The sequence below is a fragment of the Tamandua tetradactyla genome, chromosome 24 (assembly GCF_023851605.1).
Source record: "Tamandua tetradactyla isolate mTamTet1 chromosome 24, mTamTet1.pri, whole genome shotgun sequence".
NCBI lineage: Eukaryota > Metazoa > Chordata > Mammalia > Pilosa > Myrmecophagidae > Tamandua > Tamandua tetradactyla.
Genome location: NC_135350.1, coordinates 14,217,519 through 14,243,944, shown reverse-complemented (window position 1 = coordinate 14,243,944; position 26,426 = coordinate 14,217,519). Strand labels below are relative to the sequence as shown.

Here is a 26,426-nt window from a genome sequence, read left to right as displayed (position 1 = left end):
TTTGTTTTTTTTGTTTTTTTTTTCTTTCTATTATTGTTTTAATTCTTATTCTGTTGTCTTTTTATTTCTTTTTCTAAATCGATGCAAATGTACTAAGAAATGATGAATATGCAACTATGTGATGTTATTAAGAATTACTGATTGTACATGTACATTGAAATGATTTCTAATTGTTTTGTTAATTCTTTTTTTAATTAATAAAAAAAAGAAAAAAACTTCAAAAAAAAAAAAAATGAGTTCACACCCAACAGGAGTGGATTAGCTTTAAGAATATGATTTTCTGGGGTGCATACAGCTTTAAACCGCCACACTATGCACCTTGGTAAAAAGTGCACTGCTGTAATCACTTCCCGGGACTGCAGTCTTGGTCATTGTCTCCCTGTCCCCATTTTTTCCACTCTGCCATCTTCCCACAGCAGTGCACTTTTTACCATTTTAAAACTCATTTTAAGTAGGACTTTTAGATGAGGTTACTTCGTTAAGGCATGGCCCAGGGTGGATCTTAGTTCTCTTACTGGATTCCTTTATAAATAGGATGGATATGGGGAGAAAAAACAATGGAAGCAAGAAGCCAAAAGCCAAAAAAGTCTGGAAAAGAAGGGAGAGACCAGCAGACACTGCCATGGGGCAGGGGAGTCAAGAATCAGCAGCAGCTGATCTCTGGGAAGAAAGAGTGGTCTTGACGCTTTGATTTGGGCATTTTCCCAGACTCTAACTGTAAGTGAATAAATTCCCATTGTTCAAGCCAGACTGCTTCATGGTATATCCCTTTCAGCAGCCTAGGAATTAAAACACATAGCGAGGGTCCTGTTAAACTTCAAGGTCTGGCTGATACCTGAGTGCCTTGGACTCCTTATGTGTATCAAGGGCAGCAGGTAAAGAATCATCATGCTGGCAGGGGTAGTTGATGGTGATTAGCAGGAGAAGAGAAGACAGGGAAGAATGTATGGATCTCAAATGATATACTTGGGTATCTCTTGGTACCCCCTGCCTAACTGTAACTGGATGAACCAATGCAGCAGCCATGGTCGAGAGTGGCGTGATTATGGGGACCTCTGATTCCTTAGGGGATGCACCACTATCAGGACATGCAGAAGTGACAGCTGAAGGTGAGTGGAATTTAGAGAACGGAGGAGGGAGATGATAGGTATCAGTTGTGGCCCTGAGAGTGCAGTTACAGAATGGTAAATTGTCCCACTAATATCACTCTGCTAAGTCTTCCCCTCAGGAAGGGAGACTCATGGGTATCATTGAGAAGCTGCTCACCAAAGTGTATGGGGAGGTGGATCTGTGCAGCAAAAGGGGTGGACTGTGGTACCATGGAGCATGCTGCTCATCTCTCCCTTCAGGAGACAACCCATGGTGAGATTGCAGTCAGTTAACAGCCACCAGTTATAGCATCTTCCAGACACACTGCAGCGATTGAGCTGAGGATTTCTCTCCTTGGTAGTTCCCAGGTGATGACTGAAGTCCGTAGGGGTGCCAGGGCCTGGTCATTGCTTTGCCCTGGAGCACCCCAAAAATGCCGGCAGAGACTTTCTTAGAGCTGCAACTCAGTCTCAGGGGGTTCCCACTCAATTTCCCTTTCTATCTCCTCTCCTTTCACAGGGGTCAGGTCTGGGTCATGGTCAGAAGGTGTTTCCTGACTATTCTTGGTCCCTCGCTGCTTTATCTTTCACAGCTGTTACCCCGAATCTATCTGTGTACTTCTAACTTTATCTTGGCATTTGTTTCCCAGGGGGGACCCAAACTGACAGCCTATTCTGACACCACAGAAATGAGGCAAGTACCTCAAACTTCACACACAGGTAGTGTCAGTTGTATTCAGGAAGAGGTCACATTTCTGTATCTCCCCTCTATGTAAACCTAATTTATAAAACTGATGTATAAGTGAAAGAGAAGAGTGGAGAATGTCAAAGCATAAAGTCTTAATTTTAATTATTTTATACTTGTAAAACTCATAGCACAGATCTAAGTTATCTTCTTTTTCCTCCTTCCCCTTCTAGTCATATACGCTGGGCTCCAATAAGAAGAGACAAGCACTTCCTGAGCCGAATAACAAGAGATGCTCTCAGGAGTGCTCATCTGGACTGTGTCGACTTTTTAGTAAGAGCAAAACTCGGACTTCTTTTCCCTCTGTCTCCTCTTCTACAGCTCCCAGCAGCCAACTTCAGGTTCTGCAGTTATACTTCTGCAAGTAAAACATTTAATAAGGGGATCTTGAATTTTACATTTGTACTTATGCTGAACTCAGAAAGGAAGTTTTTACAATTAATTTCCTTCCTCCTAACACTGCTCTCAGTTATCATGGGATGGCCAAAGCAGAATTATCATCTCTTCTTTGTGAAATAAAAAAACAAAACACAAAGCTTAATAACTGTTGGGAAAGCAATAGAGAGAAATTGGAAAAAGTCAACACTAAACATCAAATTTCTCCCAGTTCAGTACATTAGCCTCTGCATAAATACCTCCAAAAGACTGTCTAATGGCTCCAGCGTGCAATGAAGACACACTTGATGTTTTAGATTTTCTCACTTCCCTCTGCCAATTTCTGGCTAATAACGTGTGCCTATGTGTGAGGGCATGCGTATAGGTGATCATAAACTTGAGAAGGATGCCAGGTTAAAATGAACCTCTTACCCAACAGGTAAGTGACTTGTCCAAGGTGACACAGTCTGCAAGGTGACAGAGCTGAGGTCTCCCGACTGAACACAGCACTCTTGGCTATGGCTGCCATCCCAGCTACACTTTATGTGAGTGTTCCTGCATTCTCCTCGGATCACAATTAACCTAGTTCACCACCAGAAGTGTGAGTTATTCATTCACTTTTTGATGTTCGTTGTATGTATATTTTTCCAAATGGTTTTGATTTTAGCACCCTAACCCTGAATATTCTCTGTAAAGGAAGGGTAGATGCTTCTCTAATAAAAAATGTTTGGGTCTATATCATTTTTTTATTTTATTAAAATCTATATACATACTCATATATTAAATCGTTGTAGAATTTAATTTTAAGGAACCGAGTCTCCAAAATTAAGGCATCTACAGCACTTTGCTCTCTAATTTCAAGCATTAAAACATGAGGAGTAATACTCCAACTTACTGTTGAATTGCAAGTTTAGATGTAGTAGAATACATTAAGCATGTCCAACAATCTCAAGTAAGGAATTACCAGGCTAGAGGCTGAACTAATAATCTTGACATGGTTGATTATCATTTGGTTTATCTTTATCACTCATTGACCTTTTTATTTACAACCCAAACAGAATGAAAAGTCCACCTTTATTGGGTGGGGCAGAGCTATTAACAGAAGAGACATGCCCACTCATTCTCAGTAACTCTGGACATTTATCTTGTTATTTTTTCATGTCTTGAGCCTCTTACTGAGCAGCGAATGTTTATCTGTACACAGTCCATTTCTCTTTCTGCTGGAATTTTCTTTGGAGTCAGTGGAGCCATCGCTGAGCAATTCTGAGTGTGCTTCATTAGGTACCTGCAGCACAGGACACAAAATTCCAGAGGGTAAACCTCCCCTAAACCCCGTGAGCCTCCACAGGACTGATTTAACAAGCCGAGAAACAAACAAAGAAACAACACTGGTTTTTCCTTCCTAACCCTTTTAGTATCTTCAATAGGCAATTGAAATACTTCAATTTTTCAATCTGGGTCTCCAAGCCAAAATTTCATAAAAACATGCATTGACTTTTCTAACTCCAAAATGAGTTTTCCTGAGGCAAACTCCCTTTTCTGCAAGCTTCTTTGCAATGCTTGGTCAGTTTTTATAGCAGTGATTCTATCCTAGACTCAACAGAGAACTTTTGAACATCAGATAATAATTGATCTCTGTAATTGGTTTGTGTTGTTAGGAGAGAGAAACAGCCCAGTTAGCAAATCGTGTTTTTAATCACAAAAAGGACTTTGCTGACTGCACTGGCTGAGCAGCCACACTCGAGGCACTCAGTGTTCCTTTATATATCTTAGTCATAAACAAACAACAAATTATGCAACAGAGCCTCTCAAGTCTCGCCTTTTGGTTTCCCAGGCTCAGGCGCACTTTCTCACACCCCAGGCAGCGTGGGGGGAAAGTGGAAAGGCTCCCTGCTGGAAGCACATCAAATACAGAAACTAGGCCAGCCGTGCCTGGTGGCTCTCGGGCCGGGTCTGCCATTCGAAGTTTATACTTTCAGTCACTTCAGAACCAAACCCTGGCATCTGGGAGTCACCCAGCTAATGCTTCTGCTGACTTAAAGAGCTGCGTGTGGAAATCGGAGGCCGGATGAGGTGTCCCCTTAGAGCAAACTGAGGTTGCTTAGAAGGGAATGGTCCTGTAAGAATGGTTGCTTGGTTTTATTCCTTTCAAACGGTATGAAAATTTTCTTTGAAATATTTTCATTGTGCACTCAAAATTGTAACAATAAGCCAGTTTTGTTCTAAAAACGTCATTGTGCTTCTTTTTTTTTAATTTCGGTCTTTCCAAATTCCTAAAGTTTTCATCTTCTCCCCTAAGAATAAAATAGACTCTTACCTTGGTTCTGCATGGATAATTCCCAGAGACCACACTTTCAGCTTTGGTTCCCGTGGCTGCTTCTAAAACTAAATCCAGAAAGATACAATGAAGGCAGAATAATATAAAGTGCTTAAAAGGTCAAAACCCTTTTTGGTACCTTAGTGAAGAACAGAGAGCTAAATATAATGTGTTAATGAAAGTGTCACTATTAAGACTGTTGCTATTAACATTTTATTGTAGCATTTCATCATTAACATTTACAAGTAGCACTGAGCCTAATTACAGAGAGTTTTCCTTAGGCCTTGTCTGCTTCATTTAGAGAAACTTCTTTGAGTCCATAATGAATAATGCTCAAGCTCTGTACTGATTTTTAAGTAAAGGTGACAGATTTGCCTCAACCTGGTGGCACCCTTCCACCTGGCACTTCTTGGGATCATAGTTCACAGAATTGAGAGGAACACTTGCCAGCTTTGGGTATGAGCATTCTCAGCGCCTGCAGACAGAGACCATATCACAAGTAACTTAGGCTGACCCTCAAGTTTCCCAATATTAATTATCTATTTCTTCTGCTATACTGATTCATGACTTTTCACCCTTATCCTAATCCCAAAGGCTGATAAGGGAGCAGGAAAGTCGAATCTCAGGAGTGCTAACTATAGCAACCACAACAGTGATCTAATGTTCAACAGTGCTTTATGGTTCTTAACATGATTTTATACTGCTAATTAATTTTATTTTATGCTCGAAATGTCCTCCTGAGATTTACTGTCATTTCCATTTTTTTGTGGGGAAATTAAGTAACAGTGAGGTTAAGTGATTTTCCCCCCCAATTAAGAGCAAATCAATGGTGAAATTTGGATCAGAATTTAAAACTCTTGATTGCTAATTCGGTGCTCTTCAGTTTGGGGTGGGGACTGGGAAAGTGTGATGGAAGATTAAGTGTAAAAAATTTTATTCTATGATTGTCATTCTTCCGACTGTCCTTTGATATGTTTGCATAGATAATTAGGAATTGATTATAATTTTTAGAATTACATATCTATTCACCTGTTTCACATAACATTGAAATATTGATGGAAAAACTAGAACAATTAACTAATTGCATAATATGCATAAAGAAAAGATAAATTGCTGCAAGAGGCTATAGTTTTGAATGACAAAAGTCATCAAAAATTAAATTTTAATAAGTGAAATAATCACAAGGTCAAATGATATAGCATATAACAAAAGTTTGTTAACCTGTGGCCTGCAAGTTTTACTAAACACGTTCCAATTATTTTAATAGTGAAAGGCTGAAATGCTATACACTACAGCATTTGTGGTGCTTGGTATAATGACAACATGCAGTTTTATATATCCCAAATATTGGAAATGAAAATAAATGATAATAATTTAAAGAACCCACAGTATATTTTAGTAAACATTTAGATTTGGAGTGGTATAAGTGCAAAACGAAAACTGTGATTAAACTGAGTTCATTTAGTTGTTATTTCCAGCTATTCTTTTCTAGTTTTCAATGCAAAGTTGTACATTCATTTCTGTCCTCCCTCACTCTTTCATAAGTAAAAGATGCACACAGGCGGTGTGTTACCAAACCAGGTTGAGCGATCGGGTCAGGAAGGCACATCCTAAAGGTCTGTGGACTCACCTGATAGAATCTCATCAAGTTGGCCCACCATAGCCTCTGCATCTTCTTCAGTGAAGCACATCGGCGGTTTTATTTTAAGCACATTTCTGTGAGGCCCATCAGCACTGAGAAGCACTTGCTTTTCTTTCATCCTATATCGAGTACATACAAATGTTAACGAAGAGTATTCCAGAACAGTGATGTCAACTGAGGCCGCATGAAAGGAGCCCACATGTATAAGGGGCCTGGGTCTTAACCTCCCCTTTCTCGGGGAGGTGGAAGGAAGTAAAACCAGATTTAATTGGGTGGGCATCCTAGCGCCAAGAGATCTAACGAGCAGGGGGTGGATTTACTTGTAGATGACGTGTTGAGCTTCGGCTGTGGCGGGCGTCCTTTTCTGCTGGTCCTTCACTAAGTCAATTCCAATAAAAAGGCCAACACCTCTGTGGAAGGTGAAGAAAGAAAACTTGACACACCCTCTATCAAGCCCTGCATTGTCACAAAAATTAATTATGTATATATAAGTCACATATATAATTAATTAACTATATATTAATGATATATAGTTATATATTAAGATATATAACTTTTATTATATACATATATATAGGTTTATAGATTAATACATAAATTATATATTAACATACAATTAATTAAATATAATTAATCAACTGTCCCTAAATTTGAACTTGAAGCCAAACATGATGGTCTTTAAGGGCAATTGTTATTGATTCTGACTAAGCTAAGACACCAACCCAGGGTTCACAGCTCCTTCTAATTTTTGGAAGAAGCTTTTTGTCACCCAGTTTTTCACTCCCACTTAATTATAAAAGAAAAAGGTTTAAAAACAACAACTTTTTCCATGCTATTTAGTTTCTCAGGATGATAATGATGACAAGTGTTTATACACAGCTATGGAAAACGTCCAGGTTTCCAGGACAGCATTTTAACTAATTTTTAATAGATCATTTCGAGTTACTTAATTTTTTATCTTTTGCATGCCTAAACAATCCCAGTTTTACTTAAAAAAATGAAGGATATATCCAAATGTTAATTTATGGATTGAGAATTGTTTTTCTTTCTAGTCTTTCACTGTTTTCTATCATTTATTTTGGGTTATAAAGATAAAATATAATCTGTTTTTAATTTGGAAAAACAAAACACTACATGATGACTTCATAATAAACATACCTGATATCTCCTATCAAAGTGTGTTTAGCCTTCTGTTTGTTCAATAACTCAATAAGATAATTCCCTACTCGTGTGGCATTTCCTTGAAGGTCTTCATTTTCAATTATATCGAGCACGGCCAGACCAACAGCACAAGATACTGGATTTCCCCCATACTATATGGAAAAAAAAAAAGATCAATGAGAAAATGTGTAACAGTTGAATTAGTGGCATTGCTTCATCCATGAGAAATCTGTTTCAAACATAAGCAAGTGAGGATATAATTTCAATAAAATTTTCCCTTGTTTCTTGGGTTTAGAATATGGCATAATCACTTATTCAGAATTGAGTGAAAGTTCATTTCAAATTATATTCTCCATATAATTATATTGCATAATCCAAATTATATTGCATAACTGGTATGAAGGGAATTCACTGGTTCATTCGAACAAAAACAGACTTTGCATTGGGAATTAAAGATTTGAGAGTGTTGTTCAGTGAGGGCAATATAGGCTTCTGCCCTTCAAGAGCTTAGTGAAAACAGCTAAGTAAAGAGATTTCTGTCAGGCAATTTATATCCTTAGATTTGAATCTTACCTTAAGCTATAACAACTCCAGTTGTGCATATTTTACAAACTACAGAATTTTTCCAATCTTAAAGATTCTGACTTCTGGGGGCAAAACCAAGGAAGTAAAATTTTCCAAAGACAAAAGCTAAATACCTTATATGGCAGCCACACAGCATTTATAGTACCAAGCCACCTAAATACTTTAAAAGTGTTTTGGCAATTTTGATATAATACAAAACACACAGGAAGGAGATATCATCTGTTAATGAAAATATTATAACTTCCAGAGGTTAGCAGGAAAGCCATCTATCATTAGAACAACTAATAAGAACATTTTAGGAAGGGGAAAGATACATTAGGAAACATGCATAGAAAACTGAGCCAGATAGAATAAAATCTGATCAAACTTTGGCTAGGTCCTGAGGTGGTGAGTTGACAATTCTGAATTTTATTTTTTATCACTTTGGCAAAAAGTGTAAAATGAATCATCATTTTTATCTCTTAGTCTCAAAATCAGAGAAGAAGAGCTACCGTATTGAAATACTCCATCCCAGAGCTGCTGAAAGCTTCTGCAATTTCTTTGGTTGTCACCACACATGCCATTGGGTGGCCATTGCCCATTGGTTTTCCCATTGTGACAATGTCTGGAACAAAATCTTCACCATGGATTTGGAAGCTCCAGAAATGTTTCCCGACTCGGCCAAAGCCTACCTGAACTTCATCAGCTATAAACACACCTCCTGCTCTGTGGATGTATCTGAAAAGGAAAGAGTCAATCTTATGCCCTCAGGTCACTGAAAGTTCCCAAACTCTCCCACAAAGATACGGATTATTGAAGACCTAAAAAACATTTTTTGTTAACCTGTAGCCTGTAATCCTTGTTAAAAACATTTCAGTATTCAAAATGTCAGTATTCAACTCACTAGATGTCACTGACTTCCCAATAGAATCATAGTTTCTATATTAGATATATTCTATATTGCTGGGGCTTGTGCTACTTAAAGTAAGTGATATTGCAGTATTTTAAGTGAGAAGAGAAAGAATTGAACAATAAGTAGCTTTTAGCAGGATTAATCTTCAAATATTTGCTAACTGGTAAGGCCAATTAGAGAAGATGCCAGTCCAGGGCTGGAGTGGGGGTTGAAGGTTCTCTAGGATGACATGTAAACCCTTCATTTGCTGGATCTTGGGAATGTGGGAGAATGTCCAGGAGTAATGGAGTGGCAGTTAGTCTGGAAGTATTTCAATAATGGCCCTACAAAATTGTGCATGCTAAACGTTGGCAGTTTTCAGCAAAAAACTATCAAAGTGCCCTCAGCTTTACCAAGGATGCCCGAGTCAAGTACATACTTTGCCACTTTCTGGAAGTAGCCTGTTGGAGGAATTATTTGTCCGCCACAACTCTGCATGGATTCAGCAATAAAGGCAGCAATCTATACAAGAGAAGATGGGGTCAAAGTTCATTAGATCCTCCTTCCTCCCCCTTAAAAAAGAGGATTTCTTATAAAACTAGTTATTTCAAAAATGGTTTGAGATAGACCTGTGACAAAAGGCCATCTGGCTTAAAAAGAGAAAAGAAAAGTCAGTTGTTTGTAAAGCAACTGCTCTGAAGCATTAGTTTCTGAAATGCTAGGGTATTAAAGAAAACTACCATGAGAAATGTAGATGAGTGGGTACCTTCCATTTCTCTAAAATTAATTTAAATGGCGTGGTTTCAATAGGATGAAGTATTTATTGTGGTCAGCCTTTGATCTGAAATGTTAATTACCCAGATTACAAAGGTATCAGGTCACAAAGTTATCACTGTGGTGCCCGCTTCCACGGCCTGGTAAAGTTGGACTTGTTGGACTCTATCCTTAGTTCTGAGACTGGGATCTGCCCTAATGAAATGGGAGGGTGGTTTGCAAACACCCACTATGGTTACCATGCTATTTTTCTAGTTCTTGCCCTGAACCAGACTTAACAGAATTAAGCAATTCACACTAGGAACTGCAGATGAAGTATTCTAGAGCTAAGAAAGCAAAAGTAGAAAATAGATAAATGCTGATGTAAAAACAGAAAGTGCAGGAAGTGGATGAGATGTGAAGTCAAGAAAACCATGGTTCTAGTTCTGACTATTTCATAGTAACTGTATTACCTTGGGTAAATTTTTAGTTAGCTTATTTATCTGTAAAATGAGACTGTTGGTCTAAAATTCCATAAATTCACAAGTACCTTTAATATTCTGAAGCATCTCTCTTATATTTGTTCATTGCTTTAAGCACTGTTCACTATTGTGTTGGAGCTTAAGGGAGAGCATCAATCCTATAATTACTGAAGTCTAATGTTCTCAAAAAATTACGCAAACCTTCTCTTAGCCACAGAAAGTCCATATGATCTTGTAAATGGAATATTTCTCCCTGGAAACAGTGTTTACTGTTTGTGTAAAGAGGTACAGGCTACATTTGAACAGGAAAAGAGTATGGAGCACCCCACAACAGTTAGCATCTTAGGTCATTTTTTTCTCTGCACATAAATATTACACAGGAAGATATGAAAAAACAAATGACTCGAAAGAAAAATGATGAAACAGTTAAGAAGTGCAAATGACTGTCCAGTCATTAAGGCAAAAATATTTCCATTAATTGGAAAAAAAGTGAGGGCTTCATCGCTAATCTCAATTAAGGTTCTCTTCATTGCCACATCTGTGCCACAAGCCATCTAAAGACAAAGTATATGTCAAGTCATTTTACAACTACACATAAGTAACCCCAAAATAGGATGAGTACTTTACATTAAGCTGAAGAGAGTAGGGTGAAGAGTGAGAAAATGGAAACCTTTTTTTCCTAGTCTGGAAGATTCTGGTTCTGCCTTGGAAGTCCAGGTCTGGATTGAAAGAAAATTCTCTGCCTTGTCCTAGCCAGATGTAGCCCCTCCCTCAAAGTCTGCACAGACCCTGAGGCTCTGGGCCACCCTGCCTCTTCTTTTCCCTTCACTATAGTTTAACCTCTGCTGCTGCTGCTCTCAGTTGGACTTGTTGGACTTTAGCCCTCAGCTCTGACATTTCTTAATTCCCTCTTCTCCAGCCCTATGAACCAGATCCTTCACCCCAGAGGGAATGGACATAGCGATTGCATTTGTGGGATAAATAAAAGTAGGAAGTTTGAGAAACATGAATATAATAATGCAGTTTTTTAAAAATATGTATCATAAAAAAAATGTAACCAGAGAAAAGCAGAAGGAAGTTTAGATCTAGTCCTTTTCCACCTGCCTAATTTATCACTATGATTTCAATTTATTTAACAAAAGATGTTAGAATATTTCCAGAGCTGTAAATACAAACCTTCCTTCCACTTTTATGAGCTTCTTCAATAATCTTCTTCACCTCATCTGCATAAGCAGTAGCTGGGTCTGCATGGTCTTCTCTATATTTTCCTCTGTAAGTGTCTGGATTTGGTGCCTGAAAACATCAAATGATGCTGTTTCTCATAATTTGACAAAAGAAGTATTTCCCCACATGGGCATATTAGAAAGGAGATCATGTTGATTCCAGGGACTCTAGGTTCCTTTGCCATTCTTTTTCCATAACATTTCTGAATTCTGTGAAGAACTGAAGTCTTTGTATTGTGAACAGGAGCTTGGATTTGCTCCCAGATCCAGACTACATCCCCATTCCATAAAAAGCAAATTCAAATCAACAAGTGTGATTACACAATTTGAAAATGTGAACTAATGGAAGCCGTAGTAACTATTTATATGGAAATAAACCAATATTTATCAAATCCCAAATTGCAATCACTCACAAAACTGAAGCATGCCTTAACATGTTTCTAGATCTCTAACATATAAGAGAAGGTACTTGATGATTTTCTTAAGAAAGTCTTCAGGTCCTTAATAAATATAAACATACCAAATCAGTTCCACTGTTTGAACAACATGGATGGTTTCTTTATTTCACTTAATAAATCTATATAATAATTTAGTGAAAGCCATTGAATTTTTTTATTAATTAAAAAAAATTAACTAACACGACATTTAGAAATCATTCCATTCTACATATGTAATCAATAATTCTTAATATCATCACATAGATATATGATCATCATTTCTTAGTACATTTGCATCGATTTAGGAAAAGAACTAGCAAAACAACAGAAAAAGATATAGAATGATAATATAGAGAAAAAAATTAAAAAATAATAAAAATAAAAAATAAAAAAATATATAAAAAAAGGAAAAAGAAAAAACAAAAAACACAAACAAACAAAAAACTATAGCTCAGATGCAGCTTCATTCAGTGTTTTAACATAATTACATTACAATTAGGTAGTATTGTGCCATTGAATTTTAAGAGTTATACACATTCAACTCAGTTGTAAGTTAGCATCAATGATGGAAAAATTAATTGAAGTCATAGCTCTAACATCCTCTACCACCATCCTAATTTGCCTATTGTTTATAATCATCAGTGGATTTTAAGCCCAATCTTGTTATTAGTTAGCTCTTTAACTTTAGCAAATCACATAACTGCTTTAGATCTTAGTTTTTTTTTACAAGGTTTCATTTTAATGAAAGGGTTGGACTAGATTATCACTAGGCAGTCTTCAAGTCTAACATTCGGATTCTGGGATTCTTAAGATACTTACCACATGCACAAATTCTTTCTTGACATCTTTGTCCTTTCGAAATTTATAAGGACTGATTTCAATTAAAGATGATAGGTGACCATGGTATGCACTGAAAAGAAAAAGAAAAGTAACCAAAATTACTCAAAGAAAGATGCTTTTCTAGTATATTAAAAATAGCATTGCACTACATACTTGTTTTTAGGAAATGCATATGAAAGTATTAAGTGATCAAGGAGCACGATGTATATAACCTACTCTCAAATGTTTACAAAAATAGGTAATAGATAGACAGGCAGATAGATACATGGGTAGGTAGATGAACATGTCCATTTAGAGTGACATGGAAGGAGTGGTAAATGCTAAGGGGTGATGGGTCTAGACATCTGGGTGAGGGGTGTGTTGGAATTCTCTGTATTGGTTTTGATTATTTTTGTAACAGTCTTGAAAATTTGAAAACATTTCAAAATAAAAACCTAAAAATAGTATTAATATCATCCAGGAAAAGTCTCAGCATTGGTGCCAGATTTGATTACACTAGATTTAATTTTTTCATGTCAAGATTGGCCATTTAATTTGTCCAGTTCTCCTTACACAAGCAATAAAACACATGCAAAACCAAGTGTGTGGCTTCAGAGACTATTTCTCTTTAGTAGAAAAAAATTAAATTTCCTTGGATTATATCTGCTAAGTTAGACTGCATAAATCTAAAAAAATTATTTTCTATATCTTCATGAAAAAGTTCATGTGTATGTATCATTTCAGTGTATTTGAAAGTTATATTCCAGTAAATTAAAAAACATCCTATACAATGGGCACGTGCTTCTGTTTGGAATGATGTATAAAGGATTTTCAGTTGCAAACACCTGGGCCAGTACCAATTGGGAAGGAACAGGAGGCCACTTCAAGAAGTAAGAATGAGAGGTTATCAAGTGGCTATGGAATTCTTTTCTCTCACTTGAATTACTGGTGGTTTGATATTCTTTTTTCTGTTTCTTGCCCATAGATATAATTGGGAGGTCTGGAAAGGTAATTATGAAAGATGTATTACGGTAGATAAAGCAAACAGGAGAGACTTGTCCTACCAGATATCAGGCATCTTACAAAGCCATAGTAATAAAATTAATATGGTATTGGATTAACAACAAAGAAGTCACTGTAACAGAAGAAGAGCTCAGAGGTACACCCATACGTAAATAGTAACAAAGTGGGTGGCTATTTGTATCTATTTGATTTTATAACAATTAAAGATTTCTGTTGAAGGATACCATGCAAAAAGTTAAAAGACAGATAATAAGTTGGGAAAAGATATTTGAAATGTCTAAAAGTGAAAGGGATTAATACCTAAAATGGTGATTCTCAATTCTGGCAGTATATTAGGATCACTTGGAAATCTTAAAAATATATACTTCTTCCTGGGACCCACCCCCAGAGATTCTTTTTCATTGATCTGGAGTAGGGACTTAAAACATTTTTTTCTCCAGGTAAGTCTTAATCACAGTCATGGTTGAGATCTTCTGATTTAGAAGTCAACAAGAAAAGTATAAAAATCACAAAAGAAAGACGGGCAGAGAATAGGAACAGGCAATTCTCAGAAAAAGAATTCAAGAAAGCATAATAAGCAAATGAAGAGGTACTCAAACTCATAATTAGAAAAATGCAAATTAAAAACAACATTGAGATACTTTATAATTACCAGATTGGCAAAATTTAGAAATCTCGATAATGTCAAATGCTGGTGAGGATATGGGAAAATAGGAACTATTATACACTGTGTAGATTGTTGCAATTATTCTAGAGACCAATCTGGCAGTTTTTAGTGAAACTAACTATGGTTTTATACACCATATGGCTGAGCAATCCTGTTTCTGGGTATTTACCCCCAAGAAATTTTCAGAAAGGTCTGAAAGAGGACACGTAGAAGAATGTACGAGGATGCTCACAGCATCCTGCTTGTGGTAACCAGGAGTAGAGGACAATCACCGGGGAGCATTATGCAGTAGTTAAGGCTGCAATGCCCACTGCAGTAGCCATTCGCCACTTAGGGCTATTGAGCTTTTTAAATGCAGCTAATCTGAATTGAGATGAGCTGCAATGGCAAAATACATGCTTGATTTCAAAGACATACAAAAAAAATGTTTCATATTAATTACATGTTGAAAGGGTCCAATATTTGGACCTATTTCAGTGATTAACTGAAATAGATGTTATTTTTATGATAATTACTCCATTAATTAGAATTGGGCAAATTTGAAGTATTAATAACTTCTATCACTCCAAACACCAAACATAACTGAATTATGCTGTACCCCTTCACTGTCCAATATGACAGCCACTTGCCACACGTGACTATTAAGCACTGGAAATGTAGCTGGTCTGAACTGAGATGAGCTGTAAGTGTAACATAGACATTGGATTTTGAAGACTTGGTGCATATACAAAAATGTAAAATATCTCAATATTTTTATAGATTACATGTTAAAATGATAATATTTCAGACACAGTGGTTAAAGAAAACATTAAAATTATTAAAACTAATTTCTATTTTTTTTTCTTTTTACAAATGTGAGGCTATAGAAAATGCAAAAGTACTTAGGTGACTTGCACTATATTTCTATTGGACAGTGCTGAGTTATAAGAATTGAAAAGATACACACCCAACGACATAGAGCTCTAGAGACAGTGCTAAGTCAGAAACAGAAACAGAACTATAGTAATTTCTGCAAAATTAAAACAGAGGCACATAAATGAATACACATTTTGTAAGAATACAGAAATAAAAGTATACACGAAACACATTAGAACAGTTGCTTATAAATGGTGAGGACAGAGTTTATAAAGAATGGGAATAAAAGAGAACAAATCAACTGTGGTAAGCAGAGTAATGGGCTCTCAAAGACACCCACGCCCTAATCCCCTTATATGGCAAAAGGGACTTGGCATGCGATTCAATTAAGGATCTTGATATGAAGAGATTATCCTGGATGATCGGGTGGGGCCAATGTAATCACTGGATCCTTCTAACTGAAAGAAGGAGATGGGGGCAGGGGGGCAAAGTTAGAGAAGGAGATGTGATGATGGAAGCAGAGGTCAGAGTGATGTGATTACTGGATTTGAAGATGGAAGGGGCCCACAAGTCAAGGAACGTAGATGGCATCTAGAAGCTGGAAAAGACAAGGAAATGGATTCTCCCCTAGAGCCTCCTGAAGGAATTCAGCCCTAGTAACCCCTGGATTTTGACCCAGTGAGACCCATTTCAGATTTTTGACATAGAGAACTGTAAAAGGATACATTTCTATTTTTTATAAGCCACTGAAATTTTGTGGTGATCTGTTAGAGCAGCAATAGAAAACTTATACACCCACATAAAATGAGAGGAGCATAAAAAAGTCCAAGAAATGAGGCACATGTTTGATTTAGTCCTCTGCATCTGAGGTTAGTCAGGTGGTGAGTGGAGGGAGGGTGGAGAAAAAGAAAATGAAAAGAAAATCTAATTCCCTAGTAAAGAAGGCAATTGTCAGATTTCATGTTCTAAAGCATTTTTTTTTAAGTGGAGGAAAGCTACGTTCACTGGCCTAAATGATCTGAGTCCCAGGCCAACCTTCAGATAGTGAATACAATAAATAAAATGTTGTAACTTCATGTTTGACAGGTAAGATTAAGTAGTAACTATTAAGAATAGAAACAAACGAGAAAGTACTAAATTTTACTTAGCCGCTTGTTCTTCTTAAGAACATTTGCTCTAAATTACCTTCTAAATTCATTATAGTGGATAGTCACAAGAGTGAATGGGATTTTTTGATTTTTGAGAACTGAATTGCATTTTTTTTTAGAAAAAAAGATTAGTTGACTCACTTACACGTAGTAGTAGCTTAACAAGTATTCAACGTGTGAAATATAGAGAGGCCCCATACCACCCAACAGAGCCCCCCCATCGGCAGTGCTTACAGGGAATTACGATTCTCTGAGCCTAAACTGCACTTGATACCTTATTCAATAATAAATATCCTATACCATATACCCACCCTCCTCTACACCTGCTTATAGTATTAGTTTGGAAAGGATCAATACAACTTTTTCTCTGAAGGAGCTTCTTCCTCTTCTTTCTTTTCTTAAGTCTTAAGACCTAAGACTTAAGACTTCCTAAATCTTGCATTAAGACTTACTGGTCGAGAGTGATGACATCTTGGTAGCCTCTGTACTGCCGAGCCAGGCGTAAGGCTAAATCATTGGCCTCGGAGCTAATAAGATAACAGATAAGAGAGAGGGGTCAATGTAATGCAATCTCTTTTAAAAACACCAAAATTTTAATGACAAAAGTTGCAAGGTTAAAACTATCCCAAAATCTATCATCTTCGATCTCCCCCACACTAGAATCTCATTTCACTCTTCTCATACAAGTGCCCCAGATGTTTTCAATGAAGAAGAAATGCACGAAGAAAACCAACAAAAATGAAGAATCTGCTGCTATTTCAATCTCCAGCCCAGTTCAATTGAGTCAGTAGGTGACTAACTTTGGGGACAAGAAGACTGATCCCAGCAGGAGGAAAGGGAGTCTAAGGCCGTGAGCTTGGCTAACAGACTACATTGTACTGATCCACTGTTTAACACTAATTATTTTTATCTATGAAATGAAGACCATAATTTTTTTCTACCTGATTTACAGCATCTAAATATACAACCAGATAAGAGAAAGAAAATAAACAGTTCTGGACTATTTACTATATGCCAGACATCATGCTGAGAGTTTTATTTGTATTTTCCCTCAGAACAATTCTGTAAGGCAAATATCACTATCTACTTTTACTGGATGGGGAAGCGGTTTCAGAGAGGTTAAGTGAGCAGAATAAGGTGTCACAGCTAGAAAGAGGTAGAGCCAGGATTCACAACAAAGGCTGTCTGACTTTGAAACAATGCTTTTTGTACTATTCCAGCCTCTGCTACTTCTTCTCTACGGGACTGTGATGTTTGGGGCTAACCTTTTTTGATAGCATAAGATTCTTTAGAAGTGAAAGTCAAATATGATATTTCCTTTATTGAAGACAAGAATTCTTTATAACAAGCTAGATCCTAACATATTTTTATAAGAAAAAAGGAGAATAATCGTTTGGTTATAAATTTGGCTTTAAAACATCTCACTAAAAAGAGAAGAGTGAATCATAGAATCATATAATCAAACATTTACTGAATTTCTAATAGTTAATTGTAACATATATATAATTTTAAAAATATGAACTTCTGCTGTGTATATAGCTTAACATTGTTTTGCAAGCTTGTTCATGTTACTGTTTTCAAAAACATACTTTTTAACATCTGCATCATATTTCATAGAATGGACGGATAATAATTTGAATTTACAGAACTAAGTTGTTGGAACATATTCAAGTCACTTGAATTTCCTCCTTCCTTCATTGTATTTGTGCTGGGGAAAATATGCTCAACTGCCCAGGAAAATAAACAAATTAAAAAATCTTACAAAAGTTATAGCTTGTTTAAAAAGTCTTTACTTTGCTAAAATTCCTCATTTATGCTTTGAAAATACTGTGTGGCCCATCAAATCTTAACTACTCACTCTACTGCCCAAACAGGTGAGCATCGTTTGACTCATTAGGTTTGAATACTTTTTTTTTTGCATAATTATTTTTTAATTAATTAACGGAAAAAAGAAATTAACCCAACATTTAGAAATCATACCATTCTACATATGCAATCAGTAATTCTTAACATCATCACATAGATGCATGATCATCGTTTCTTAGTACATTTGCATCGGTTTAGAAGAACTAGCAACACAACTGAAAAAGATATAGAATGTTAATATAGAGAAAAAAAATAAAAGTAATAGTAGGTTTGAATACTTTTTACCATGGTTACTACCCAAGTGTCTATCCTTCAGGGAGACTTAAGGGTATATTTTTCCCATCTTTCTCCAAGGAAACTGTGATAATAGAAAGTTGTGCGGCATGCGCAACTGTCATAGGCTGTGCTCAAAAGCCTTGGTGCATAGGTTCAGTGTCCTGTGCACAGCAGGCTCATGCAGCAAAGCAGAGAAACCAAGGTCAGGTCCCTCTGCGTGGTCACATAGTAAATGGCAAAGATCTTAGGACACCTGTTTAGACATCATGTTTCAAGAAGAAAGGTATGGCAGTAGAGGAGATGAAGAGATTGGTGGGAGTGGGACTGGGTGGGAAACCCCAAAACATACCCTGAATTTGTAAAATAGCAAACAGAGAGTTTCTCTGGCAGGGTTGCTGAAAGGCGCTTGGCGTACTCAACAATGCTGTCGTGGAGAAATCGAGAGTTTGTATTTAGCAGCTCCATCTGTTTCATGGCAGCTTTGACCACTTCAGGGTGACAGTGTCCCACTGAAATTTAACAGACAAAAGTCAAAAAAAAAATTACAATTCTTCGTGCCTGGGAAATGAGAGAAATTCTGAAGCAAACATGAAGGAAGAAAGGAAAGAAGGAAGGGACGGAGAGAGGGAGAGAGAGGCAGAGAGAAAGAGAGAGAAGGAGGGAGGGAGGAAGGAAGAAAAGTAAAAGAAAGGGAGGCAGGGAGGGAGGGAGGGAGGGAGGAAGGGAGGGAGGGAGGGAGGGAGGAAGGGAGGAAGGGAGGAAGGAAAAGAAAAAAAAGGAGGCTGGGAAGGAAGGAGGACGGAAGGAGTTTCTTTTCCTTCCACATTTTGCTGCAACTTTTCCCTGTTAAGCTGGCTGCTTAACAAAGGCACCGCAGCCACTGCAATTCCTGGCACAAATACGAACAGTCCCAGGTCTGCCATACCCCATAACTGTATCCGTCCAAGCACAACAGGCAGGACATTTACCATGGGCAACGTTGTTGATGCAATCCAAGTAGCGTCCGCCTTTCTCATCAAACATGTACTGCCTCTGGGCTCGCACTATTTTGATGGGATCCGCAGCAAAGAAAACCTTACACGAGGGCCTAGAAATAATGAAAGGAAAACACTTTGGTCTGGTAGGACTGCTCAGTATTTTTCCTTCTTAATGAAGGTCACTATCAGTGGAAAATTACGATTACATAAAGAAAGGGAAAACACAACCTGGTGACATGTATTGGATTTTTTTTTTTCATTTCATATCAGCCTGTTACCTTTTACCTTAATCTTAACACTGCTCCAATTTCTTATGCTTATATTAAATTTACCATGATTTAACAATTCTCTTCAGCACCACAGATTAACTTCTGTGACAGCTCTAATCAATAAATCAATAATAAAATTTTCCTTTGGGAAGCTTTTTTCTACCAGAAACAACAACAGCCTTTTTCTCTTTTTTTTTGGAGAAAAACTCCAAACTGTATTATATAGTTTACAGGAACTGTGTTATATAGTTTACAAATGTCTTCCTTAATACTTCCTTAATAATTCCAGACAGGAATTATCATTCTCATCTTTTTATAGATGCGGAAACCAAGGCACAGAAAAATAACTGTTCAAGGTTACACAGCCAGTAAGTTAAAAACAAAACAGAACAAAACAGAATTTGAAACTAGGTTGTCTTATGCCATAGCCCCATCTATCAGCCCAAGGTTCTGTCTGTAATTTAATTTATGAAGAAATGAATACCTCTACATGTGAAATGCAAGTAAGTAACTTGAGTCAAACACTCTGATGGAACTTTTTATATAAATGATTGTGGCTATTAGACAATCCCCTAATCCACTCTTTTGAGCATAATAAAAAATTACCCCATTTTTTTTCTTTTCTTTCTTTCTTTCTTTCTTTTTTTTTTTTGATGACCATCTGCAGCAAAGAGACATCACAATGAATCTACTTTGGGCTCCATGGACATTTAACTAAAAGTGATTTGGTGTGCACAAAAAATACCACATACATTGGAGTAGTGCTGCGATAATTCCATATTTACACATTAAATTGATATGCTAGTGTTTAGAAAGTATTTTGATTCTTGTGATAAAGAAATTAAATTAAAAAAATCTTAAATTTTAAAATTGCCCAATATTAATTGTGTTAATCTTTGGTGCCTGTATTAAGCATCAACAGCTAAGAAGAAAATAATGTTTAATGAGAATTTCTAATTGGTTCAAACTCAGCTGCCAAATTATATCAACAAGTTAAAATCCAAAGAACACCTTTGTTACGGATTTGGCTTGAAACCTGCAGATTGTGTCTTGCCTTAACGTACGTTCCACCATATCCCTCAGCTTTCAAGGTAAAATTCTCCTCCCTTTCCCCTCTTACAGAATTTGTTCTGCTCATGTCAGAAATGATCAGGTTTTCATCGGGATCTAACTACATGGGATTAAAACCAACAGAAAGTAGAGGTGATTAGAAAAAGATCTGGTGACTGGATAGCGGGTGAGAGGAATTTAACCATTTTGATCCCATTGCCTGAGGGAGATTCAACTAACATCCGGTCTCCCATGCCATCCCGAGCCTCCCGGGCTGAAAACAGGAGCCTGTCTGAGAAACTGCCCACATTTCTCAGAAGACTGTACTGGTCCTTCTTTTTCTTGTGACACCCAATCCTCTCGCTTTTCCATCAGTCCAGCTGCATTAATTAATTAATACAATTAATTTACACTTAATTACATGTAAATTTGTAGATAGTTGATTTCACAGTAACAAGGGGTTTGTCTAATGGCCACAATCATTTATATTTACATATACCCTTTTAAAAGCATATTTACATATACCCTAATGCACTAACACAAATCTCATGTGTTCGTGCCTATGAAGCGGAATGTTATTCCTACTTTCATCCAAGAGGAACTTAAGGTAATTGGGCAGAGGTCACACAGATAACATGACACACAACCAGCAGGAGAGCTCAGGTCTGGCTCCACGTTGAGTCCCACACCACGGTATTACCAAGTTGTTTAAAACACGGACAAAATAAAAGCAGACTAGGGAGAACGTTGCATTTTTTTAAATGCAATTTGATTGAGATATATTATACATTCGCAGACCATACAATCATCTAAATTGCACAGTTAGCGGTTCACAGTGTCATCACCAACTGTGCATTCATCACCACAAGCGATTTAGAACGTGCATTTTTAAAACGACGTGAGGACATAGTTGAGGATCCCAGGGTGGGTGAGCTGCATCTGCGAATGAAGTTTCCGAAGTTTCTAAGGTTTTCTACCGGAATAACCCTTTACCTTAACCAAGCATGCAAAGGATGGAAAAGTTCACTTTAAACAAAATTTGTCAGAATGAGTTAGTTTTCACAGTCATCACCAAGGATATTTCTGCAACCGCAGTTTTCAAAAGTTTTTCGGATTGGGGCTGGAGATAGTATTCTCCCTTTAGAGCGATTATCCCTCATGGGTCAACTCCTCTCGGGGCCGGCGGTGGAGCCGGCGGGGTGGCGGCCGCGGCGCGCTCGGCTGAGCCCAGCGCTCGCGGGCTGGAGGTGCGTGTGTCGGCCCAGCGCCGCGGCTCACCCAGCGCGCGGCTCCTGCGCGGGCCCGGCGGCCCCTGTCTGCCGAGGGCGGCCGGCTGTGCGCGTGCGCAGGCGCAGCAGGAGGGCGGCGCGCGGCATGTGGCACTCCGGAACCTGGGTCAACCTCGTCTCTCGCTCGCGTTCCGCTCCAGCACCTGTTTCCCGGCACTGATTTCTCCCTTTTTGCGGCTCGTGGGGGAGTTCTTACCCGATATGCTTCCTCCTCAGCGCCAGGGTCTCCTGCTTGCTGTACAGCTCGCACATGGTGGTGGGTCTGCCGGGCGCTGCGGGGAGTCCCCCTTGCCCGGTGGGTGCGCCTCCCTCGCGAGCCCGAGTCCGGACTCGGCAGCTGACCTTCCCTCACGTTATTCCCTTTTGGGTTTCCTTACCCCGGCCGCTGGAGATTCCTGGTGACATCAGCCAGCTAGGGTATTCTCTCTTTTATGTCATGCCCTGCCTTTGCCCTCCGCCAAGTCCCTCCTTCTCCTCCCCTCCCCGGCCTGATGACTGCTTGTCATGTCACTGCACTAGCCACCCATTCGCCAGCCACCCCCGCCCCCAGTCTCACTGGCTCCTGCCCGTGCTCTGCTGATGCCCACTTTCCCTCCCCCTCCCTGTTATTTCTAAAACTTGCCTTTCATTTTCCTAACTTTATTTCGCCTTCGCCTTTCTTCCTGCTCTGTCTTTGAATTCCCTCTTTCCACTTGTTTTCCAGGTTTCTTCATTCTTACACTGAGCATGTTTCAACAACAATCGATCATTTATTTACTCAGCACAAGCAAGTCAAGTGTGATGAACTATAAATTATAGGGACACAGCTTTTAATATGTTGAAAGTGATAATGTATAAAGTGTTTCAAAAGCTTACTTTTAACAGTAACTGCTCTTCTAATTTCTCTCCAACTATGCAGATTACAAAGTGCATTCACGTGACTTATTTTATCCAGTCCTCAAAACACCCCTGAGAGGGGTGTGGACCTTCCTGGCAAGGTGGGACAGAAATCCTAGAATGAACTGGAACTCAGCACCAAGGAATTGAGAAAACCTTCAACCGAAAGGGGGAAGAGAGAAATGAGACAAAATAAAGTGTCAGTGACAGAGATTCCAAACAGAATCAGTCGAAAGGTTACCCTGGAGGTTATTCTTACACATTAAATAGGTATCACCTTTTTAGTTAAGGCACAACCGAGAGCCTGGAGGGAACTGCCTGAAAATGTAGAGCTGTGTTCCAGTAACCATGTTTCTTGAAGATGATTGTATAATGATATAGCTTTTGCAATGTGACTATGTGATTGAAAACCCGTGTCTGATGCTTCTTTTATCTACCTTATGGACAGATAAGTAACACATGTGGATTAAAAATAAATAATAGGGGGAACAAATGTCAAAATAAATTTCTTAGATTGAAATACTAGTGATCAATGAAAGGGAGTGGTAAGGAGTATGGTATGTACGAAATTTTTTTCTGTTTTCTTTTTCTTTCTTTTTCTGAATTGAAGCAAATGTTCAAAGAAATGATCATGATGAATTATACAACTATATGATGAAAAAAAGAATATTCATATTGTATGTTGATTGGTTTTATTAATAAAAAATTTTTAAAAAGACCACTGAGAGAGGAAGATGAGAATTATTATTCCATTCAACAAATGGGGAAAGTGAGGTTAAGCCAGTTCTGTGATTACACATCTGTATAGTGGAGAATTCGGGATTTCCCCCAGGCATCTTGGCTTTCTTTAGGATGGTCTTTTCACACGGATCAAATATGAAGTTAAATATGAGGACCAAGGGAATCTCAATTAGCTATAATATTAAATTATAAATTATTTTAAGAACTTTCCTTTACCCATTCTGTTGTGTAGATAAGAACAGTGAGGTCCAGGAACAGTAAAACCTTATTCAAGTTTGCATAACTAATTAGCCATGGAGTTAAGACTAGATCATTTCATTCTCTGTGTGTTTAGAAAGGGCAGCACAGGACACCTAATTTGCATACAATACATTTGATCAATATCTCTATGTTCTTTCTCTTGATAATGTTGCATTTATATTCATATTAATACATTATTGGAGTGGTAGAGTTGCATTACCAGAAGTGGGTGGAGAAATGAAGAGCTATGAGGTACAGCACGTTAAGAATCTAGGTGTTAGATGAGCAAGATTGAAAAGGGTTGTATAGACCGACGTGTCCCACTGATTAACACTAGAAACATGAACTAGTTCTCACACGAATTACTTCAAAGATATGGTTCTTGTACAAAGAGTGTTTGAATCCAGGGTACAGGGGGAAAACTGCTATTGCATGCTATGAGCTATATTCAAAAGGAAACCATCAGCACTACCATGGCAACAGCAGAGGTAAATAATGGGGGAAGGGACAAGAGTTAAGAGGAGGTTTAGAGTTCCTATTTTGTGAGGGTGTGTTTATTGGTTTTATTTCTCTTGGGAACAATAAAATTATCTAAAATTGAGAATGTTGTTAGACTGTGGACTTTGGGCCCTCTCCATGATGCCCAATAAATGCAGGTGGCTGAAGGATGCACTGACAGAGAAGTAGATTGGTGAATGATGGTGTAAATTTATGAACGAAGGTTGTGCTGCTACAAAAAAGGAACAAAGTCATGAGGCATACAACGATATGAATGAACATGTGGGGTATTTGGTGAGACAAAATAAGCCAGAAACAAATGAACAACAATGGTATGGTTATCTTTAGAAAATGCTTATAAGAAAACAGGGGCCAGATTAAGTCTGAGTGGTGATTATTATTTCTGGATTTTTAGAGGCTGTTATATATATATAACCTGATATTTAGAGATAAGAACAAAGCTGAACAAGTAGGGGTTAAAGTAATTCGGAATATAGAGGTAAGGACGACAGTGTCTATATTTTAGAGCCACACATACTCTTTGAGACCAATGGAAGAAAGTTTTATTTGGTCTGGAACTGAAATTTTCTGTAGTGCATACTCTAATTCAACTTACATGTATAGTTCATTTGAATAGTTGAAACACAGGGAACACAGAATAAGAAAGAGGTCCTTTAATCCTGTATAGATTACTGTAATGCCTGGGTACCTCCTTGAGTACATTAAGCAGATAATCAAAAAGTATTGACAAAGTCCCCTGAGGGATGGGAGAAAGACTATGGAACTATTAAACCTTACCATCAGGGAATCCCCTGATACTGTGTCAAACTTTATGAGGCTTACTCTTGTGAAGTTTATGTAAGTAGTTGAGAAGCTTAGACTACCTATAGGCATGCTAAGGGTTACTTCTGGAGGACCTCTTTTGTTGCTCAGATGTGGCCTCAGTCTCTCTAAGCCCAATTCTGCAAGTGAAATCATTGCTCTCTCCCCACGTGGAACATGACATCCAGGGGTGAAAGTCTCCCTGGCGATGTGGGAGATGACTCCCAGGGATGAATCCAGACCTGGCAGAGTGGGATCAACAATTCCATCCTGACCAAAAGGGGGAAAAGAAGTGTAATTAATAAAGTATCAGTGGTAGAAAGAATTCAAATAAAGTCGAGAGGCTACTCTGGAGGTTGCTCTTATACAGTTAGACCTTGCTACCTATCATAACCTGCCAACCCCCAACCAGGACCATTCCAGCCAATCCTAAAGAAGCCCTAGGCAATATATAAGATTCCACAAGGGTTCCATGCACTAGAGAACTTTCCAGAAACCTACAACCTCCAGATGGGTCCCTGGTCCATATAAGTCCTGAAACCTAGCCCAGCCTCTCCAGAAATCAGATAGTTCCATCTCCCCACCCCATATTAGTGACAGACCCTTCCAATATGAAAAATTTAGAATCACCATCACCCAAACACCCCTAAAGAGAGGGATGGAAAGATCAAAGGTGATGGTGGAGTTATACAGAGAAGATAGGATTTAGCAAATGAATATGAATGCTGCATCACTGAATTGATACCTCTTTTAGTCTCCAGTATTTTAGAGAAGGTAGAAGTAAAAACCTAAAATTGTGAAATTGTAATCCAAGTCAAACTTTGAAGTATGTTCTCCAACTAATTGTGGTGCTGTGCTTTGAAATTTATAGCTTTTTTGTATATATGTTATTTTTCACAAAAAAGAAGGGAAAAAAGTCAATTGTGATGATAAAAAATATATTTAAGCCCTCTAGCTTCCTATATTCTGGAGCACCTAGAAGGAAAAATATGAGAGGATCATATGGTAGCCCATGACAAACTCTGGGATCTGTCCTGTAACTACTTGTTGAAGAGTACTTTGAAAGCTATTGCTATTTTATTTCTTTGCTTTGTATATATGTTGTGTTAGTTAGATTCAGTTGTCAACTTGGCCAGGTGAGCATACCTAGTCTTGTTGCTGCGGACATAAGCCAATGGTAGGTGAACCTCATCTGTTGCTAATTATATCTGCAATCGGCTAGGAGGCGTGTCTGCTGCAATGAGTGACGTTTGACTTAATTGGCTGGTGCTTAAATGAGAGAGCTCAATGTAGCACAGCCTAAACAGCTCGGCATTCCTCATCTCAGCACT

At 38.0% G+C, this 26,426-nt stretch overlaps 1 protein-coding gene across 3 annotated transcripts; it reads right to left on the bottom strand.

Annotated features, from left to right (window-relative positions):
* Positions 1–1,931: 1,931 nt before the first annotated feature.
* Positions 1,932–22,366, bottom strand: ETNPPL (ethanolamine-phosphate phospho-lyase). 3 transcript variants are annotated; one of them, XM_077142584.1, is made up of 14 exons: positions 22,115–22,366; positions 19,302–19,420; positions 18,683–18,842; positions 16,644–16,718; positions 12,499–12,589; positions 11,196–11,312; positions 9,224–9,306; positions 8,405–8,630; positions 7,326–7,480; positions 6,488–6,577; positions 6,156–6,286; positions 4,526–4,593; positions 3,385–3,493; positions 1,932–2,191 (listed from the first exon to the last, which is right to left on the bottom strand). In XM_077142584.1, the coding sequence occupies exons 1-14, from the start codon at positions 22,168–22,170 to the stop codon at positions 2,184–2,186; spliced, it is 1,488 nt and encodes a 495-aa protein (XP_076998699.1). In that variant the 5' UTR covers positions 22,171–22,366; the 3' UTR covers positions 1,932–2,183. The 3 variants fall into 3 exon arrangements, with proteins under 3 accessions (XP_076998699.1, XP_076998698.1, XP_076998700.1); XM_077142583.1 differs by lacking the exon at positions 1,932–2,191 and having other exon boundaries at positions 2,198–3,493; XM_077142585.1 differs by lacking the exon at positions 1,932–2,191 and having other exon boundaries at positions 2,198–3,493; positions 8,585–8,630.
* Positions 22,367–26,426: the final 4,060 nt, after the last annotated feature.

Bases quoted from the DNA above. Each gene is read 5' to 3' on its own strand.
- ETNPPL (XM_077142583.1), bottom strand. From the start codon at position 22,170: ATGTGCGAGCTGTACAGCAAGCAGGAGACCCTGGCGCTGAGGAGGAAG. The intron at 7,481-8,404 runs GTAGCTCTTCTT...TTTTCCATATAG, and splicing joins GGATGGAGTATTTCAATACG to TATGGGGGAAATCCAGTATC. The intron at 4,594-6,155 runs GTGAGTCCACAG...TTCTGGATTTAG, and splicing joins ACTTGATGAGATTCTATCAG to TTTTAGAAGCAGCCACGGGA.